This window comes from Chroicocephalus ridibundus, chromosome 20 (genome assembly GCF_963924245.1).
Source record: "Chroicocephalus ridibundus chromosome 20, bChrRid1.1, whole genome shotgun sequence".
Taxonomy (NCBI): Eukaryota; Metazoa; Chordata; class Aves; order Charadriiformes; family Laridae; genus Chroicocephalus; species Chroicocephalus ridibundus.
The window spans coordinates 6,511,826-6,526,473 of NC_086303.1; the positions used below are offsets into that span (position 1 = coordinate 6,511,826).

Genomic DNA, 14,648 nt, shown 5'->3' on the forward strand with positions numbered 1-14,648 from the left:
AAGAGGACGGCTAATGCAGAGAGGGCGAAGCTATTGCAGGTGCAGAGTAGGAAAGAAGTATCTTCTAGTTAACTTCTATGTAGTGATGGTGGAAATCGTGTATATGATTAAAAAAATATTCTGAATGGAATTTGAAATAGTTGCTTACAATAAAGTGAGCTGACAGTGCTGCAATGAGATAGACCCTGTTTTCACCATGCCAGGCTTGAAACAGGAGCCTTGAAGAATTTAGGGCTCAAAGTGTTGGACTCTGGAGCAGGACACAGGGTGCCTCCACCTCCTCTGGGGGGAGCCCCATGGTGGTAGCACATAGCAGATGATGCTAGTGTTAGCGCTGGCATAACCCAGTGGAAAACTGGTCCTCTTACCAGTCGTGTAATCTTTTGTCAAGAAACTGCAAGGTGCTTTAGTCTTAGTCCTATTTTTAAATCCGTAGGTATAAACACTTTGATCTGCTCCCAAACTCAATTCAACATTCACATCAAGCTGTTGTCAGACATTTTGCATAATCCATTTTTCCAGACTTACAGCCCAGCTAGAATTGGATTTGACTGATCGGATTTGAGTCTAAATTGGGAAACAGGATGGCTTGGAAAAAGCAAATGCCATGTGATTTTTCTGAGCTTCTACCATCTGCTCTGGTGTTTGATGCCTCTGAAGTTGGGTAGGACTGAAGGTGCAATAATCAGGTGAGAAAGCTGAAGGTGAGGATGTTGCTGAAAGTGGCTGATGGGGAGAGGCACCAGGGAGCCAAGGAGGCATCGCATCCTAGAATACTCTGGAAGGTGCATTCCCAGGGAAAGTGCTGAGAAGGAAAGAGGATAATTACATCTTTCTCTCTGCTTAGCCATGTTCTTTATCTGTTCTGAGAGGGGAGGTTCACCCATGGGTAGCCGGGGTTTGGTGGCTGCCCAGAGGAAAGGTTCGTGTCCAGGTCATTCCCAAAGCATCCACGTGCAGCTTCCCCTTGAAAATGTCACGTGAGATACAGGGTGGCCATGCCAGGACCTCAGCAGCCCCGTGCTGATGGCTGTAGGGACTGTTTTGGTCTCACTCAGTTGTTTTCTCCCAGCACCCGTGCTCAGTTCTGGCAGGACGGGAGAATACTCATTTCTGTCTTTCCTCCTCTTTAAAGGAAAGCGCGCCTCAGAAGTTTAGAAAGTATCTCAAACGTATTACCCTTAAAGAGCTTGTATTTAAGGTAACTAATGTAGGGCAGCCCATGCCCTGGGGATACGGGACCTTCAGAGGCAGCTGCTGGGACCCCGTTTTGTTTCATTTCTGTAACTCTTGCTCCTCGCACGGGGACGCCAGAGGAGACATCTTTGCGATTTGCCCCGGGCCGTTCCTTAGCTCGTCCCCTCTCCCGTTGGAGGCGGCTGTCTCGCAGCCCATCGGCTCCGTCCCCGGGGTTCCCGAGCGCGGCTCCCCCCGCGGGCCCGGCCGCTGCCCGCCCGGCGCTGGCAGGCAGAGGGCGCTGCGGGCACGGGGAGCGGGACCGGGAGCGGGACCGGGAGCGGGCCGGGGCGGCCCCGGCTGCCCGGGGCGAGCGAGGGGCCGTCGGGGGGCGCCCTGGGAGCAGAGGGCAGAGCCCCGGGCTGGGCTCCCCCGCCCCGGGGCCGTGCGGCAGGGTGAAGCGCTGCTCGGCATCCCCCAAGGGGGATTTCCCCGCCCGCCTTTCCAGCTGGGAAAGGCCCGGAGCCGCCCCGCTTCCAGGCATCACGGCAGGACGCACGGAGCCCACCCAGGATCCTCCCAACCTCAAACGCTCCATGGATCTACCATTTCTGCAGCCCTCGAGGGCAGCTTTGCATCCCACTGCAGCTTTTACGGTGGCTTTTACTGAGAGAAAGGGCGGGGTGCTGCCGAAAGTCACTCGCTGGGTGTTTTTAGTGGTGCCGCAACTCTTCTTTACAAACCTGGCTCCAGGGACTTGTCCCGGGTCACTGCAAAGGGAGGACCTGACCCCAGACCAGCCTTGCAGGCCCGTCACCCCACAGATGGCAGCTCCCTAAAAAGCCTCTCCCACTCATGCTGTGAGGCTGCGCTGCCTCTCGCTCACCGGTGAGAGTGTCACAAGAGTCAGCAACGCGTCCGTGGCTGGCACCTGAACAGCCACCACTATTTTGAAATAAATTAATTATGCAGGAGTTAGGGCAAAGAGAGTCACAATATTAGTTTCTAATTATTTTTAATTTGCTCTCTTAGAGGCTGAAAAAACATCCTTTGGAGAGAGACGCTGAGGTTTGAAAGGTGCCTTTGGCCAGCCGGCAATTCTGAGACAGCCCTTTTAGCATAACTTTGTCTTTATAAATAGAAATTGGGCTTGTCAGGGCTGCTTCTTGTGGCTTCTTGGGCACGCAGAGGAGAGAGGCTGAATGTGTCACGGGCGGGACGGAATGTGTCTCTGTGGAGGGAGGGTGCACAAAAGCCCATGCTGAACTCGCTCCCTCCTCGCTGCTGTTGAAGAGACGAAGGAGCAAAGCAGGAGGTGCCTAGAAATGCGGGTGGGTAAAGCAGAGCTCTGGAAGAAAGAGTTGTAGGACTCCCCAGGGGGTGAGGTTTTATTGAAGCAAGCTATGCTGGCTCAATGCAGACGAGGTTCGGAAGAGCAGGCAGCACCCGTGGGATGCGAGAACCCGGGAGCAGCCCCTTTTCTACGCTGATGCTGAAGAAAACGGACCTCTCCCCATGCTCATGCTGGTCTTTCAAAGAACTATTTTAATGAAGCCAAAACAAAGGTTTCTGTACTTACATGAGACAGTTAATCTGTCCTGCTGGAAACAGAATGATTGACTGAAAGAGAGAAAAAGCACAACCCGAAATAATCTTGTAAAATATCTTTATTAGTTCACTATAAGATTGAAAGTACAAAAGCTTCCAGGTAAAACACTGTCAAATTGAAAAGATGCACAGGAAAAACAGTCAGAAAGTTGTTTATGAATTGCAGGCATCCAGTGTCAGATAACAAGTCTTTCAGCTAGGCAAGAGGTGCCTCCTGGTGTCCTGTATTGCCTCACCACGCCTGAAACTTGCTCCCATCAGATGAGGAAACCCCCCTGTGGGAGCAGCCCGGGCGCAGGGCCGTCGGGCGGTGCGGGGGCAAGGCCAACGCTCTCGCAGCCGCCCTTGTGCGTGTGCTGGGTCCTGGGTGCACCCCCTGCTCGTGGCACTGGTCGTTAGCACCGGCAGACGAGGTTGCTGTGCCCGGCATGCTATAAGAAAGCGTGACTGGGTTTTATTCCATGGGGGACGGTGCTTGAGCCCTCTGTTCTGTGAAGCTGACGGTACCCATTGCCTGCTCGGGAGTACTCGGGTACCTGTGGATGCTCGTGGCGCAGACGCTGCGTCTCCAGCAGCACTCCCCTCCGAACTGCACGCCGCCAATTCGCTGCCATTGTAGTTAAAAAACCACCTGATGTTTGAGGGTGCCACAGAGTGTAACTTGCAGCAGAGTTCGAGTTTGTTGTACAGGTGATAAGACATGGAGGAATATTCCTACAAACATTCAAAAATTTTCCAGTTTTACCTCTCAGGTTACTGCCATTGCAGCCCTTCCAGATATTTCAAAGAGAAACATGCCCTTAAACTCAGATAGTTGTTTAAAAAAAGGCACCATTCTGTTTTAATGCTTTTAAACAAAGAAATGCCGCTGCATTCATCACTCCACCACTCTCCTTTTTCTAAGTCATAGGTGTTTTTATCTTACATTATCATTAATGATTGCTAACATAATAACAAATCAAAGAGCAAGTGACCAAAACTGTTGATCTCATGCTCTGGAAATATATACAGAAATAGAAGGTTCAGATCTCCTTTCTAGGTTTCCTACGTGTGTCCTTGGGCGACCCCTCTCACCGGGGCCAAGTGTTGCGCAGCCCCGGGGTTTGTCCCCCACAGCGGCTGCAGGCATCGGCCCCGGCCTCGGGGTGAATTTTGAGGCTCTTTTGGTGCATTCTCAAGCCGCGTGGCGTGGTGCCGCTGCCCTTCTCAAGGGGGCGAGTCTCTCCCCCCTCTCCCCTCAGCAGCAATGTCCAGAGGCCCCCGCACAGCGGTGGCCCTGGTGGCCCCGGTGGCAGCCTCCGGGGGTGGCTCTGTGCTTCCAGCATGAGGGGCCGCCCTTGCAGCACCCCCTCTTCGCAGCAGCCTTTCCCATCGCTGTCGGGGGTGGCTGCGGCCAGGGCAGTGCCCGGGGGCCCCCAGGCTCCCATGAACCCCCTTCCGGGGGAGTGGCGCCTTCGGAGCAGATGCTGATCCCTGCGCTAGCGGGACAGTCTATCGCTTGTCGCACTGGCACTGGGACTGGGACGGCTCACCAGCTCCCACAACCACAACCCGATTTGTTTTAATAATGCGAGGAGGGGAAAAGTGGAGGTGAAGGGAAGGCGTTCCGGGAGCCTAGTGGGCAGCCTCCGCCTCCTGCTCCGGCTCGTGCGGGTTCTTTCCATCATTCTGGATCAACCGGACGATGTGTGTCAGGTCCAGGCTGCGGGTGAGGATCTCCAGCAGCACCTCATCCTTTTGCACACCCTCCATGAACTCCTCCAGGGAGAGCTCGCCTGCGAGAGCACATTCAGAAAAGGTCCGTTAAACCCTGCAGCCTTTCTCCTCCCTCCGCCGGCAGCCTTGGAGCAGCCCCCCAGGAGCTCACGGACCGTAAAACCGGGCCCTTCCTGGGGTCTGGGGTCTGTGTATTGAACACCCCAGACCCCATCACAGCTAATCCCCACGCAGACCCCCACTCTGCCAGTGTGACGAGGGACAGTTTGCAGTGTCCCCTTGGGCCGGCTGCAGCCCGCGGAGCGGACAGGGAGCTAAACCTTCCCGGAGAGTGGCTTTCTGCCAGCTCTCTCCATGGGACATCCAGCACCTGGAATTGCTGTGGCAGAGTGAACTGTGGGTCAGGGCAGTGGGAGCAGAGTTTGGCATTGCATAAGAAACTTCCTCACCATCTCCGTTGATATCAATTTTGTCAAACACCATGTCTGTGAATTCCTCGGCCGTCATCGTTTCGTTGCACCGGTTGATGGCTCGAATAGCCTGGAGAAAAAGAAGGACACAGAGGACAGAGTTATGGATCCACCGGTACAAGTGGCCGAGTGACCAGACATGAGAGGCCAAACCTTTTTCCAGTCAGTTAGGTTCTAAACGGAATAAGTCCTTTCTAAAAAACTGGGGATTAAAATCACTTAAAAAGGCAATCAGTGCATTAAGAGATTAAGCGGGCACACTGGGATAAACCAGGAACCGCTCACTTCTGAAAATCCTTAGATTAAATTCAAGTGCTTATCTCAGCCCGGGTTTTGGTGCAGGTGGTTAAAGAACTGCAGCGAGAGGAGAAGGGGCTGCAGGTGCCGGGGGATGCTGGAGCCGGGTCCGGCCGGGGAGGGCAGCCTGGAGGGAGGACTGGCAGGGGACGGGCAGCAGGTTTGGCCGGTGCCTGCTAATTTACCAGGGAGTTGTCTTTTGGGTTGGAATATTCCTGTTAGAACCTTTCTGTCTACCTGCATTTAATGACCACAGTCTGTGAAGGAAACGGAAAAAGCTGAGCCCACTCACTTTGATGATGTTTAGCAATTCTCCCCGGTCAATGCAGCCGTTCCCGTCCACATCGTAGAGCTTGAAATACCATCGCAGCTTCTGATCCACCTTCCCTTTCAGGACCAGACTCAGAGCTGCCACGTACTCCATGAAATCCATGTAGCCATCCTACAAGCAGAAGGTTAGAGACTAGATGAGATTAAAAGCAACGGGTCAGGCAGTAAGTGATTTTCCTGGTCACTTTTGGAAGTCTCTACAGGAAGACTCAGCATGTGGCCATCACCCTGAGAGCAGGGGCTTGGGGAGCGCAGGAGGGGTGCGGGTCCCTGCACCCCCTCCGTTAAAGGTGAAGCACCCTACGGGGAGGGCTCCGCGCTGATCTATGCAGAGTCGTTATGTGTTGATAACGAACGAACGCGGTGCGTGCACCTGGCTTGGGGCCTAATGAAACCTCGAAAGCCAGCGTGTGCTAAAGGAACCTCTTTATGCAAAGCGGTGGCAATTCAGAGGTCAAAGAGGAGCAGGCTTACGGAGATGAGCCCTGGGGGATTACCTAAAGTTGTCCTGTCTGCACACACCCACAGCTCCTCGCTGCTGCGAGGGGCCTCGCGTGCAAACCTGTAGGAGCGGAACGAGATCAGGAATGACCCCGGCGTGTTGCTGACATCTCGGGAGGGGGAGGCGCTACCCAGTCCCTGCGCCATTTCTGTATCTGCTTCACATTTGGTCACGTCAAAAGCACAAACAGTTTTATCTTTCACTTTCCTCCGAGGTGTTTGCCCACCACCAGCTCACGCCACGGCATTAGAGACGTTCAGCTGGGCCCGCAGACAGCTTCCAGCCAGGGTTACGGTACCAGCGCAAAGCTGCGCTGGGCCGAGCTCCCGTCCCACCAGCCTCCAGACGCTGCCCGGGACGTTCCCCGCTCCCAGGAAATTTGCTACACCCCATAGTGCCTGCCACAGGGCGCCCCGACAGCACGTACCGCTGAGATACAAAGCGCTTTGGAGGAAAATGATACATGCTAAAAACCATGGAAAATCTTTGGAAGGGAATAAGCCAGAGTTTTGTCAATGAACAAAGCCACCGTGGCACGGGGCAGGTCCAAGAAGAGATCATCTCCTTTATCCCGCTGCTGCGCGGGCCAGATTAGGTATAAATAGCTACTGAGCCCCGTTCTCAGCAGGATTCCTGAGCATCAATTCCCTTTTCAGGCACGCATTCAAACACAGACAGTGAGCAAGGTAAAGGCCAAGGCACGAACAAAATACCTAAAGGATTTAGGGCTTGAACTGTATTATATTCAGTGGGATTAAGTCCAGTAAACCCTTTGGGTTGCCATAAAATATATTCCTCATCCCGCGCGGGGCGCAATTTCAAATGATTTGCAGGTAAAGGTGGGTGGTGCTTCCCCTGGAGACACAGCGTCCGTCTGCTGCCCTGGCGCTGCCGACGGCTGCCGGAGCCCCGGCACTGCCCCGCGCTGGGACTGCCCGTCCGCGGGGAACAGAGGGCCCCGGCTCCTTATCGTATGTCATAAAATCAATGAAACTGTAATCCATTTATAATTTAAAACAATAGAAAAACAAACCCAATCTGTTCTGGAAACCACAGCTCCCGGCACGCTGCACGGCTCGGGAACGCGCTGTTTCTGCCTGAGTGCAGCACTTGTTCTCACACTGCTCGCTTGGTCCCCACTGTCACAACATTTGATATTTAAGGATTAAAGGGCACTTCGTTTCAAAGGGGTCACAGACTGGCAGATAAAACCCCACTATTTTAATAACTTAAAGGGGAAATATAAGTTCTGGGAGAAGTCTATTTTCTCCCAGAACAGTCAGCAAGTGAGGAGATTTTGTTGACATTATTCACCTTGCATACCTGATTTTACGATTTTTGAGGCTGCTGAGAATAAAGCCGTACAGACTTAGCTACACACCTCCATCGCGTACACCCAAACACAACCCAGGCGACCGCAGGCGGAGCCCAGCACAGCGCAGCACAGCCCAGCCCAGCCCAGCCCAGCGCAGCGCAGCACAGCACAGCCCAGCACAGCCCAGCACAGCACAGCCCAGCACAGCCCAGCACAGCCCAGCACAGCCCAGCACAGCACAGCCCAGCACAGCCCAGCACAGCCCAGCCCAGCCCAGCACAGCCCAGCCCAGCCCAGCCCAGCCCAGCACAGCCCAGCACAGCCCAGCCCAGCACAGCCCAGCCCAGCACAGCCCAGCACAGCACAGCCCAGCCCAGCACAGCCCAGCACAGCCCAGCCCAGCCCAGCACAACACAGCCCAGCCCAGCCCAGCCCAGCACAGCCCAGCACAGCACAGCCCAGCCCAGCCCAGCCCAGCCCAGCCCAGCACAGCCCAGCACAGCACAGCCCAGCACAGCCCAGCCCAGCCCAGCCCAGCCCAGCACAGCCCAGCACAGCACAGCACAGCCCAGCCCAGCCCAGCCCAGCACAGCCCAGCACAGCACAGCCCAGCCCAGCCCAGCACAGCCCAGCACAGCCCAGCCCAGCACAGCCCAGCACAGCCCAGCCCAGCACAGCCCAGCACAGCACAGCCCAGCACAGCACAGCCCAGCCCAGCACAGCCCAGCACAGCACAGCCCAGCACAGCCCAGCCCAGCGCAGCCCAGCCCAGCACAGCCCAGCACAGCACAGCCCAGCACAGCCCAGCACAGCCCAGCCCAGCCCAGCACAGCCCAGCCCAGCCCAGCACAGCCCAGCACAGCCCAGCCCAGCCCAGCACAGCCCAGCCCAGCCCAGCACAGCCCAGCACAGCCCAGCACAGCTGAGCCGGCGCAGGCCAGCGGGAAGGACAATATTTACCTTATTGAAGTCAAACGTCTCAAACATTTGCTCAACGTATTTGTTCGCGTCCGGACTCAGGTTTTTCAAGCCAAAAAACTGTTTGAACTCATAGAGGGTGAGCTGGCCAGAAGGACACTCCGTCATGAACTTCTTATACCACTGGTGGCACTCGGTGGTGCTCATCTCCTCCACGGCTTTCCCGTCCATGTTCCCCATCTCCGCACCAAGCACTGGTCACTTCGCAGCCAAAAATTGATGTTTTCTGAAATTTGTGGGCTTTCTTTTAAATTCTGCTTCTTGCCTTTAAAGTCCAAATGTCGCCAGCAGTGCGGGGATCACAGTATCAACTGCCTCGTGCATGAGTTGTCCCGATTCAGCATTGGTGGTGATGGACGCAGAAGACACCTCTCCCCAGGAAAATTCAAAAGCACAAAACCCTCTTTGGACAAAAGGCTGACGTTTAAGTACCCAGCAAATCCCTCCCCGGCCAATGAGGCTCAGGGGGGTGATGGGCTCCTGCCAGGCATTAAGGGTTCAGGGTTAAAATAGAAAGGAGGTAAAATGGGAAAGTCTCACAGATTACAGGCCCAGCAGGAGATTACGAGAGTGGAATGTTCTCCGTGATGATGTAATCTCCTAATCCACTTCATTTATGATTTTGTGTGGGTCACATGGGCAACAACTTTTGCACCAAAATCAGGGTAAGATGACAGAGAGAACCACTCAGAAGTCTCTGTGCTGTTACTGTCTTTTTGGTCTCCCTTAGTCTAATTCTGGCTGGAGGATTTCCAGACGGGGCCGTCAATTTGAGCCTGAAATTCAGGGAGAAGGAAGAACCAATTCAGCTCCCGTAAGAGATGCTGTATGAGGGTAAATTGGGTGTGCGGAGACAAACATAGAAACATAATTGCTTTGAATGGTAAAGCTTTAAGTGCTTGAAATGCAGACACCAGATGCTATGATGATCCTCTCCCGGGGAAGCTCCCTCTCCACCAGCTGCTGGGTCCCCTCTTCAGTCTCTCTGCTCCTGCCACTGAGCGTTCCTCCCACGGAATCGCCCCGCACATCCCGGAGCGTGTCCTGGCCGCTCGGCTGGCGCCAGTGGAGTTGAATGCGCCTTTGATTTTCATTTATGATGAATTACCATGAAAAATTCTCCATGTAAATACGACCAAAACCCATGTTGGTTGTACCCTGATGCACAGCATTCCGGGAAGGACTGGGAGATAAAAAAGTGTCTCCTCAGAAAGCAGCACGGGCCAGATCCTCCACTAGCAATGAAATCGGTGTGACTACTGGATCTCTGCCAGCAGCAAGTCTGGTCCTATACACTTATATTTTTATATCTGGCTGCTATATATATATCTGGTGTATATCCTATACACTTATATTTTTATTTAGGCACTGGAACAGCCTGCCCAGGGAGGGGGTTGAGTCACCATCCCTAGAGGTGTTTAATAAACGTGTAGATGTGGCGCTTCAGGGCACGCTCTAGTGGCAGAGATTGTAGGGGGTTTGGTTGGACTCGATGATCTTAAGGGTCCTTTCCAGCCATGAAGATTCTGTGATTCTGTGATTCTGTGATCTGATGACTTTAAGACAAAGACCCCAACTGTTTTATGTTGCGGAGCTTGGTATTGCTTCTGCACTGAAGTAAATCAGGAATAACTCTGCTAAAGCAGGTGACATAACACAAGCGTAAAACAGGTAGGAAAAAGGAATTAGATTGAAGAACGCTAATTGGATGTGCTAATCATGCCCTCAGCAGCAGCAGGGGGCACAGGTCCCCACTGCGCCCAGCAAGGAGAGCTTCAGTGGGGACCCTGGGCTCTGACCCCCCGCCAAAGGGGACGGGGCTGGGTCAGCCCGCCCTGAGGCGCAGAGAGGGGCTGCAATATGGAGACATTCATTAATAGCAGAAAGGTCGCGTATTAAATGTGGATACGTGCTCACAAAGTATTTGCTAACGGGGCATGCAGTTCCCCAGAAGAGGCAACGCAAAAGCTGAACCGCTTCCCGCTGCCTTCTGGAGAAGAGCTGCAGGACGCGCCGGCTGCACTTCACCTCTGGTTACCGTCTCATCTCTGAGCACCACGAGTGAAACTGCTCTGCCATTCACTAAGAGCAATACTTCGCCTGTGTCTAGGAAAGCCTAGTGAAAGAAGGTGCCCTTTCAAAGAAGGAGCAGAGTTTAGGCTCAGCTGAGGAACCCGGTGAAACCTTCCTGTGTTTTACAGCTTGTGCCCAGGCCAGGCTGGTGCAGAGGAGCCTGGCTGGTGGCCATTCCTGCCACGCCGTGCACTGTTGACACCCTGTAAGCAGGTGGCAATAAATGACAGGACAAGTCGGACCGGGTTTTTAGAGCAGAATCCACACTGTGTGTTTTTCTGGGGAGCAGTGGCACAGCCTCAACACCCGTTCCTCAGCTCACGCGTTCACTGCTGGTCATAACTCAGGCACTCAACAGGAAGCTGAAGTCACACCAGTCACTGGTTTCACTGCTTGGGCTTTATTGCTCTCCACTACGGCCTTCTGCCCATGGTGGGACTCCATTTCACAATGTTCGCACTCGATACATCCATCACCTTCCTGGTGTGATCGGTGTCACGGCGGTAGCGGTACCCACAGGTTGGCTTCTGCGCAGTGTAGAAGGGGCTGTACGAGTTGGAGCAAGTTGGTTGGTAGAAGAGAAATTTGAAGGAGTCAGGCTGACGGCCGCCAAAATGGGCAACAAAAGGAACGAAGTGAGTGGCCAGTGGCTGGTGACATGCTGGAGTCTGCTGGCTCGTTGGGACGGGCAGCGTGTGAGAGACCTCCTGCATCACCTTGGTCTCCTCCGTTCCTTCTGGTGTCTTCTGGTCTTTGCCAGGGGCTTCTGGTGTTTTAGTCACCTGTGGAGCAAAAAAGCCAGACAAAGGCATTGTGATTGCCCCCACACTTTGCCATCTTCATTTGTGCTTAATGCCCTGACGCAAGAGTTGTGTACTGGCAACCAGAAAGCAGCAAGTTAAACAAACCAGGAGAGCTTGTGGAGCGCCAGCCCGCTTACACTCACTGTAAGGGCAGTCAATACGCACCATAGGCGCTGAGAAGTCAGGTATTTAAATTTCTTTAGCTAAAAACCTAGGGTGGTGTTACTTAAAGAGAAAGTGAGTTTAAAATCAAATGAGGTACTGGAAATATGGAAGCAACCTGGTGAAAATAAAACAAAGTATACTGAGGGGATGCACACGACGAGACTCAAAGGACTTGATTCTCTCTTGACCTGCTGGTTCAGCTGGTTGTTTGTAACAGTGCAGAGTGAATATAAGGTGCTACCCAGTTTCTGATGTTCCCACCGTCAGCCTGACCTGGCTCACCCTTGCATCATTTTTGGGGGATACCACCTTTTCCTTCTGTGTTTGGCAGAGGGAGCCCCACTCTCAGATCAGGATCTCAACTACAGTAGCTGTAAGTGACAGCAGCACAAGCGCCTTGTAAAGTCTTCACCAAACCACAGCCACGGCAAACAGCCAGGAAAATGGTTCAGCCCGGTCTGCCCCACAAGAGGCAATGGGGCATATCAGTGATGGCAGAAACACAACAGCGTCCTTTGCGAACACAGCCTGGGGCATCAGCTCAGCCGGCTCCGGGTCCCTCCGCAGGAACCCCGCGCCTCCCGTGGCCCTGCTCATGGCTCTTGCCACAGCTCTCAGGGGGTTCTTCACCCCAGAAACACGAAGGGAAAAACAGGCTTGTTGACTCCTGTGAGTCAGGCTCTTCCTTGTCATCAGTTGGGTCGCGTTTCTGAAGTCTTGGAGCAAAGGTGGTGCCATCGCCCGTATGCATGTCGCGGGGCACCAAGGGCCACAAAACCAGCCCGTTCCGCCCGTGCGTTTGCAGAGACCCTTTGCAGAGGAGGCGGTGGGGACGTGTGCCCCAGGACACACACGGGGTGGACTTGTCACCCATGGCTGCTCCAAGGCTGTGCTTGACTGGGAAAGTGTTTCTGCCGATGTTATTTAACCATGACTCAGTTATCTTGTTTTCATTGATGACACCTCCAATGGAAACTGGCTCTTCCCCCAGCAATTATCCGCTTTACTCCTGGGCGTCCTAAACGCTTTGCTGTCTGGCTTTATTTTTAACCTCGTAAAGAGGTTTCCCAGTTTCCGTGACGCCCTGGCTTACTTGGTGCTGTATTTCTGTTCCCTGCAACTGGCTCTGAACGCTGGCTCCTAAACCGATTAGGAGGGGGACACCCACAATTGTTTAGAAATCTCCTTAAAACTTTTGAGGAAAATTACCAGATCCTCACAGGTTCACCACCTCTTTTTGTCACAGGTTTCCCCGGTACAGCCGCCTGCCAGATGCCTGAAAGGCTCCGTTGCTGGAGCTCAGGACAAGGGTTATTTCAGCAGTCGCTGCCGCACCGAGATGTCAGTCCATTTTTTTCCACAGGGGATAAAATAATGGGATTTTGACTCCTGAAGAGCAGATTTTGTACGATGACAGTCACTTCAGCGTGGTTTGTGTACCCCTGCTCTGGGCACACTTGTTCAGGGATGATTAGACTCACATAGGTGCACGATTATAGCTCATGGCCTTTCTCGCTGTGGAAGATAAGAGACAAGTACGCACACGACTGCGCTGCTGCAGCTGCCCCCACCCAGCAGGGAGGCATGAACGCTGTTAAAGCAGCGCATTTGGGGTGTGGAGGCGAGGCCGTAGTTACTGTGAAAACCCAGCTGCTAAGTCATGTAGATGCTTTCGAGATGCGCAAGCCTTGCATGCGCTCGGCCATGGGAGGCTGACAGTCACTTCCAGTGACAGAGTGACAGGCAGGACACCCTCCCAGGGAGCGCTGAGCTTTAGGCTTTGCTCCTGCAGGGGGGTTCGTCTGCCCTGGGGGCTCCTGCTCATCCTCTGGGGCAGCCAAAGCTTGGCAGAAACATCCCTCGCACCCTCGTGCACCTGCTTATGTGATCGCTGTCTTTGAGGGGAAGCACCAGCTCACTGTCCACGGCACTATTCACGGCACTGCCTGAATTAAGTCCCTTGTAATGCTGCGGCATCCACTCATACGTTTATAGATCCCTAATCCCTCCCAAACTGTCTCTTGTCTCTCAAAGAAGATCCCCACAGGTGGGGTCACAGAGGGATGACTGACTGCACCAACCAGAACAGCAGGAAGGGTTCAGCCGCCCACCCCAGGCGAAGGGGTCCCCGGGCGGTTGCCAGCACTGCCCCCCTGGCCGCCCCCCTTGCCCTGCACCGGGGAGTCCCCACGCCGGCAGCTCCTCGCTCATCTGTGCCAGGACTATCGTGTGCTGTCTGCCCTGAGCCCTTGGCGACCGCAGGGGTGAAGCCGGCTGATGGCAGTGCAGCCAGGATCTGTGCAGCAGGGGAGGGACGATGCATCACACGGACACCACCAGGACCCTTTTGTCCTGGCCACCCTCAGGCCAAGGGTCTTCCAGCCCCCTGCCCGCAGGAAGGGGAGGCGGCGAGATGGGGTCTCTCCTGCCAAACCATGAGCTCCCACCTGCGATGTCATCTTCCCGGCAGGGACCCCGGCGTGTGGGGCCGTCTGGGGCGGAGGCTGGAGGCAGCGCTGCCAGGGTGGGCAGCACTGGTCGTCAGGGCCATTGGGGCCACTGGGGGCCATTGTGACCACTGGGATGTCACCGGGTGGGGGCAGTCACAGGGGTGCCCCTCGGGCAGAGGGTGCAGAGGAGGGCAGGGGCTCAGCCGTGCAGATTAGGAGGGTGCTGTTTCTCCTGGGCTGACGGGACTGGAGAAGGGTCGCACCCCGATGGGAACCATCGCTGCTGCCCGTCCAGCCGGGGCAGCCCGGGCTGCTCTGCTGGCCCTGCCACCCCCACCAAAGCGTGGCCATGGCAGCGCGGACCCACTCTCCCCTATAGACACAAGCTGTTTCTCTTTCCACGGGTGTAGTTTGCCATTCTGCAGCCATACACTGTGTTTCTCCTCCTGTCGCCCCCTCCCTGGTTCAGGTCTGGCTGGAGCAGGGAAGGATCCGCACCTGCAGGGAGCAGCTCCTCACGCCGGAGCAGAGGCAGATTGTTCCAGGCTGTTTACCCGCGCGGGGATCAAAGGCAGCCTCACACTGCGGTGTGTTACATCAGAGCAGGGCTCACATGGCTATTTCTACGCCATAAAATCCGCTGGCGATCTTCCAAGTGCTTTCCCGTGCTCTGTGCCCAGCCCGGCCCACCTGTCCCTTCAGCTGGGTGGCCTCTAGCGCTCAGGAGATCCCGGCGAGCGGCACTTCTCCTCCCTTAAAAATACA

General features: G+C 54.7%; 1 protein-coding gene across 1 annotated transcript; it reads right to left on the reverse strand.

Annotated features, from left to right (window-relative positions):
* Nucleotides 1-4,398: 4,398 nt before the first annotated feature.
* GUCA1A (guanylate cyclase activator 1A) lies at nt 4,399-8,572 on the reverse strand. Its single transcript, XM_063356866.1, has 4 exons — nt 8,375-8,572; nt 5,560-5,709; nt 4,950-5,040; nt 4,399-4,559 (listed from the first exon to the last, which is right to left on the reverse strand). The coding sequence occupies exons 1-4, from the start codon at nt 8,570-8,572 to the stop codon at nt 4,399-4,401; spliced, it is 600 nt and encodes a 199-aa protein (XP_063212936.1).
* Between the last annotated feature and the right edge of the window lie 6,076 nt (nt 8,573-14,648).